General features: G+C 31.9%; 1 protein-coding gene across 1 annotated transcript; it reads left to right on the forward strand.

The window, feature by feature from the left end:
* Positions 1 to 867: 867 nt before the first annotated feature.
* LOC108916216 (inter alpha-trypsin inhibitor, heavy chain 4-like) lies at positions 868 to 3427 on the forward strand (the record flags this gene model as incomplete). Its single annotated transcript, XM_023456785.1, has 5 exons — positions 868 to 1071; positions 1127 to 1390; positions 2443 to 2733; positions 2842 to 3084; positions 3136 to 3427. Coding segments are annotated over 5 exons (1294 nt in total), but the record flags the coding sequence as incomplete, so codon positions are not given.
* Positions 3428 to 6713: the final 3286 nt, after the last annotated feature.

Consider the following 6713-nt stretch of genomic DNA (forward strand, 5'->3'; position numbering starts at 1 on the left):
AACTTGTGTTTTTTTATATGGAATACCATGTATTTTATTTAAAAAATCGGAAAGAGGGCTATATATGCATTCCAAAAGTATATACCTTTCTCATTACTTTTTGTATATATTTGCGGAAAATATAAATTTTCAAAATACCAACGATATTTAAGTTTTTTGACTGAGAAGACTTTGAAGTTTAACGTTTAATATTATTAGAAGCATGTTAACACAAATCAAAAATAGACAAATACAATTTAACAAAATGTTTTAATCTAAGAAATCAAAATGCATGTAGTAAAATTAACAATAATATAATATAATATCACATAAAGTCATTCCATTTCAACGTATCCACAGAAGTCACGACCAAGCTAGATAATTTCCTAAAGACTTACATTAAATTAACTTGAATACTTTTATTGGATCTTACACTAAACCAGTACACAAAATTTACAGTAAGGCTAATCGGGAATAGTAAGAAATGATACTCTAAGACAGATCCTAACTATATCAACTAGATAAATAGAAGTAAATAGTGGTAGTAAGTATATAAAATATGAATAGCAATGGCGTACAATTCGAATAAAAATTCTTAACGAATTTTCCTGTATAGTTTGCATTAACTTTTGTTGTAGAATAGTGACAAAACACTATACACTTTTTTATGCGAATACCCCATAAAACTTTGACAATTAGATAAATATTTGTATTTTAAGTGCAATTTCATACTGAATTTTATACGGCTCTAAAACCCACTCATAATTTTAGAAAATACTATTTGCAATATAATCCATAGTAATGAACCAAATCTCCTCTTATACTATTTCTTTCTTTGTTAATCCTAATAAATTATTTATAAATAGTAAACGTATTCTTTCATTTCAGGCGGTCGCTAGTGGACAAAGTGCAGGGCACGTTGCCGTAAGTACTAGGAACTCTAAAAAGTTCACAGTATCGGTGAACGTAGAACCAGAGTCAAAAGTTGTATTCCTGCTAACATATGAAGAACTGTTGGACCGTAGAAACGATCAGTATGAATTAATTGTTAACATTCATCCTGGCCAAATTGTAAAAGATTTGAATGTGAAGGTAAGTGCACACAAAATAAACGTAATTTTTTCATACATTTATAATTTACTTTAAGGTACAAATAAATGAGAGTAGGCCGCTAAAATTCGTTAGAACTCCCTCTTTGAGGTCTGGAAACGAAATCAGTAAGAACGAAGATAAATTGAATCCATCTTCTCAATTAGAGATAATAAATTCTACATCAGCTGTAGTTAAATTTAATCCGGATTCAGAAGACCAAAGACAATTTGCTCGTTATCTTGGGGATAAGGAATCGAGTGGCTTATCTGGACAATTTGTCGTTCAATATGATGTAGAGAGAGATCCACACGGTGGAGAGGTAAGAGTTGAATTATAAATTTAAGTTTTATTCTATTCCGATAAAAGTAAATAAGTTTTTCGTCGATAGACATTAAAGACGCAGTTTTAGTGACAACTGTTAGGCATTAAAGTTTCACAGTTACTGCCTATTCGTTAGAATTATTTTTACTCCCGCTAAATTAAAAATTAAAATTTGTTCTTTAACGAAAGTAATTTTATTGATTGTAAACATGTACCTATAGTAAAATTAGAACAGCATGTAGGGTATATCCCTTGCCCTATTTGTTTTGAAACAATTCCTTCGTCTATGTAGTTTGAACTGTTTTCACTAGTAGATGGCTTATGAACTATTGAAGTCGTTGGACTATTTAAAAACTTAATGTACCTACTTGCAGTAGGGAATTTTTTTTGATAAATACTGATTTATGAGTTATGGACTCCTCAATGTAGCCTTCAGCTACCGTTGAAGATTTCCATCCACCATGCATTTTTAAAGTTGTAGTATAAGCTCTTGAATTTATTAATAATGTAGGTAATTAAAGTTCTACGGAAACAATGTCCGGTATGTTCATGAACATCCTTTAATTTGAGAAACGCAGCAACTTGTTTTGGCATCTTACCAAATGTATGAATTCCTATTAGTTGGTTTATGCTTTACTATTTGAGTATTTAAAAAAAAAACTATTTATGTACCTTGAGACAAAATAATATCTCGGTTGGACTCGCTTATTTCGGAAAAAGTTTCGGACAAAAATTGTGGGGCACCGAGGGGGCCATTAAAAGGTCCATATTACGACTTTTTACCACGGATTTCGATTTAACCCATATTTTGGCCATAAAAAACAAAAAAGAACGAGAATCTTGAGATAACGGAGTAGGTACCTTGTTGGGATCACTTTTTTTTTTTAACGTTTCATACAAAAGTTATAGGGAGTAAAGGAGACTATCTTGACATGACCTTGAAAATGACCTTGACCTTGACTTCAAGGTCGTTTGAAAATCAAATCACACTTCAGTCTTCAGCAAATCATAAAAATTAATAAAGATCTATTTTATTTTCCTTTGTTGTAGGTGCTACTTCAAGATGGATATTTTGTACATTTCTTTGCCCCAACTGACTTGGAACCATTACCGAAACATGTTCTACTCGTGCTAGATACGAGTAGTAGTATGAGTGGCAGGAAAATTGAACAGGTGAAAGATGCTTTAAAAAGCATACTAAATGAATTAAGAGAGCAAGACATATTAAGTATAATAGATTTTGGTAGTTCTGTTTCCGTGTGGAATGTAGCTCAGGAACAAAGAACACCAATAGATTATGGATATGGCTTTAATTATGAGGAACCATTTAGTAAATTAAGTGTAAGTATTTCCATATTGCTTCTACTTGAAATATTAATCATAATAATATAATTAATATATCTCTATGTGTAGAAGACACTAAATCTAATTTTGCATATATTATTGTAGAAAGAAGAGTTTCCAGCTGCTTTAACCGCTGACAATCAAACCTTAATTAAAGCAAACCGAGTCATAGATAGTCTTCGGGCTTATGGTATGACCAACATAATTGGTGGTCTGGAAGCAGCTTTATATTTGGCAAAAGTAAGACAAGATCATCCCTCTGATAAAAAGTATCAGCCCGTCATTATATTTTTAACCGACGGTGATCCAAACGTTGGTGTATATTCGACACAAACAATTACGAATATTGTAAGCAAAATAAAATGCAAAGAAACATTTTTATTTTTCGAATCTTTTTAGGTTACACGATTGAATACTGAATCCAAAATTCCTATATATTCTTTATCGTTCGGGGAAGACGCCGACAAAGAATTTTTAAGAAAATTGTCTTTAAAGAACCAGGGATTCGCCAGACACATATATGAAGCGGCCGACGCCTCTTTGCAAATACAAGAGTTTTATAAGCAAGTTTCATCTCCATTGTTGTCCAACATTACATTTAAATATAACGCCGAAGTCAAGGAAGTCACTAAAACAAAATTCCCCATCTACTTCAAAGGATCGGAAATTGTTGTTTCTGGACGATATGACAGTAAGAAAATATTCCACTGTATATACAGGGTGTTTCTCCAATATTTAAAAAACTTTAAGGAACAATTCTTTGCCGTAAAATAAAGTGTGCATTCTACAGGGTGAGTTGTGAGGATCGCACCAAACTCCACGAGTGGATTCTACAAGTCAAAAACAGAAAAAACTCAAATGTTCTTATGCGATTTTCATTTCAAATTATAGCGCAATTACAAATTTTAAAAATTTGAATCAGAGTATGTCATGTTCCGAGTCAAAAGTAGAGTAATTAGCAGTGTCATTTTATCTTGCAATAATTTAACAATTGAGTACATGTTTGCACGATCAAAGTGTTACAAAATGCCAAGAACTTACTCAAATTTATGCGTACGCAAATATGGTGTTTGCTTATGGTTTCTGTAATGGCAATGCTAATGCTGCTGATGAAGAATATCCTCAACGGTTTCCACATCACAGATGTTCTTATAAAAATGTATCAACAAACTGTATGAAGCCGGAAAGCTTCCCAGTGATAGTACAACATCTGAAAGTTCATCGACAAGGTTTGGAAAAAGTAAAAAATATTCTGGGTTCAGTAGAAGATGATGCAACCAGCTCACGAAGAATTGCTAATCAATTGGGTATTCCACAAAAAAGAGTAATAAAAACCCTCCACGAACAAGACATACTTTTTACCATGTACAAAGTGTACAAGACCTACAACCGGAAGAGTATGCTAAGTGTATCGAGTTTTGTCGATGAGTCAATAATAATTTTGTTGTATCCCACTTAGTTTTTACGGATGAAGCAACATTCACCCGTGACGACATAACTAATACTCGGTACTCTTATGTATGGTCAAACAATCCTCATGCAACACTCGAAAGTAATTTTCAGCATAGGTTTTCGGTAAACGTGTGGTGTGGTATGATCGATAGTTGGACCTTTCATTTTGGAGAATCGACTCACAAGAGACCACTACTTAAATCTTTTACAAAATGAATCCTATAAACACGAGAATGCGAATGTACTATCAGTACGATGGAACTCCTGCACATTTCGCTTGTTCAGTCAAGCTACATTTGAACAAAAAGTTTCCAGAACTTTGGATTGGCCGCAGTGGTCCTATTAGTTAGCCTCCAAGATCTCCAGACCTCCAGCACTAGATTACTGATTATGGGGCTGGTTCAAAAATGAGGTGTACAAAGTTAGAGTGAACACTCGGAAGGCGTATCATCAATACTGCAGCACTTATTAAAGAAAAACATGTAGCAAACTTGAAAACAAATGAAAATCTTTTAACATTTAAGTTTTTCCTTATTAATTTGGCGTGTGGAATTCATTCCTGGAGTTTGGTGCGATTCTCCTGATTCACTCTGCATATAAACTTATTTCTAAAAACGTCTGCTATCAGATATACAGGGTGTCTCTCATAAGAACCGACACAGGGCAGATGCATGTAGGAGTGTCCAAAACATTGTAATTTAACCAAACTTACCTATATACAAAGTTGCACCCCTGAGAAGTTATTAGCCCCCAAAGTGGAGCCTTAAAATTAAAAAATAATAATATCTCTGCAACACTTTTCCGTAGAAGAACCAAATTTGGTACATGATTTAGGTTTATTACTGGTCTTTTTTGACTATGATTTAAAGTAGATTGAAGCACTACAAAGTGTTCATTGGGGATGACCCACTCCCAAAATTGTACCGAACTTTTTTTTCATTGACCGAATTGAAAAATAGTAATATTAATTCACAGCATTAATTTTAAAAAAATTTTTTACTCGTGTTAAATTTTAAAAAACTTTATGGTTTTCAAGGAAAAACCGTATTAACTGACAGAAGATTTTAACAGTGTTCATTAGAAAATAATAAACAAGTCATTAGCAGGGTTTATCTTTCAAATTTGACAATTGGCTAAATAATTTTTATTTCACTTCTCTCCTAATTCTACAAAAAGAAAACAAGTACCTAGGTAGTTTTTAAATAAACGAATATTGTATGTATTAAGTAAAAAACACAAATAAATAATAAAAATAATAATTGATATTTTTTCAACAACAATCAGAGGCAATTGTTGAAATAAAATAATTTTATTACTAACTGACAAGTTTGAAAGATAAATTCATTGCCTACTATTGACTTCTACGGTAGTGTTGCAGATATTAATTTTTTTGGAAATTTAGGACTCCACTTTGGGGGCTAATAACTCCTCGGGGATGCAACTTTGTATGTTGTATTGTTATGAAAATTCATTATGGCATTTCTAGAAAAGTATTGTTAACTCCGTCGGCAGAGTATTTGTGAAAAAATTCGAGGATTGTGCCCTATTCTTTCTTGCGTCCATCGACACACAGCTACTATGCGTGAAAATCATCAAATCAACGGGCGAAAGTATAAGCTGAATATGATAGATAATTTTTAAAACTGTTGGATGGCTAATATTTAATGCGTGAGCAATCTTGTTGTAGGGTTATCCTCAATTTCGTTAAGTATTTGAAAATTTGAGGAGTAACTGTTTGAGGATGTCCATTTTTGTGGTACGCTTTTTAAAACTACAAATTTCACTAATTGTAAGACATGGATAACCTTTTTCATAAAGGTATAGTGTTGCTGTTAGGAATACCGTAAACAAAGTGCATTTCGTTCATTTCACTACTTGTGTAGTTTATCATTTTAAGGATTGTTAGTTGTACACGAAAACACTTGTATTAAATGACTTGAGAGACAACTGTTGACAGCAATACATTATTTTCGCACATTCATGATAGACAATTATTATGAATAAAATAACGTGGTAAAAAAATTAAGCATGCAGTCTCATCTGAAAAAAAAAAAAAAATAAAATCTTATATAAGGCTATTTTTAGTGTTCCTTTTTTATAATGCACACGTATTTCATTTTTTTACTAGAAAACGAAACGTTTTTGTGAAAGAATACAAGTAAGAATGATATTTTTTTAAATTGCAAATTTTCAACTCCGTACAACAAAACATACAATGAGGAAACCATTCACTTTTAAAATATTCAAACTTTTTGTTGTCGAGAGAGAGGTTGAAAATTTATTTTCTCCACTTCTTTTCTTCTTGTTTTTTTTTCTTTCAAGTTGCAAATGTTCAAAGATATTGGTGTAGAAAAGCCTTTGATAAGAAAAAATAATATACCAAATTAAAGAAGTATATAAAATTAATGAAGTATAACTCTGATGGCAAACGTTTTTAGAAATAAGTGCATATATATATATATTTATATATATATATAGAAGATCCCTCCTTTATTTTATATATTCTTAGATCTTTCTATTTAACA

Source organism: Anoplophora glabripennis, unplaced genomic scaffold, assembly GCF_000390285.2.
Source record: "Anoplophora glabripennis isolate ALB-LARVAE unplaced genomic scaffold, Agla_2.0 scaffold2706, whole genome shotgun sequence".
Taxonomy (NCBI): Eukaryota; Metazoa; Arthropoda; class Insecta; order Coleoptera; family Cerambycidae; genus Anoplophora; species Anoplophora glabripennis.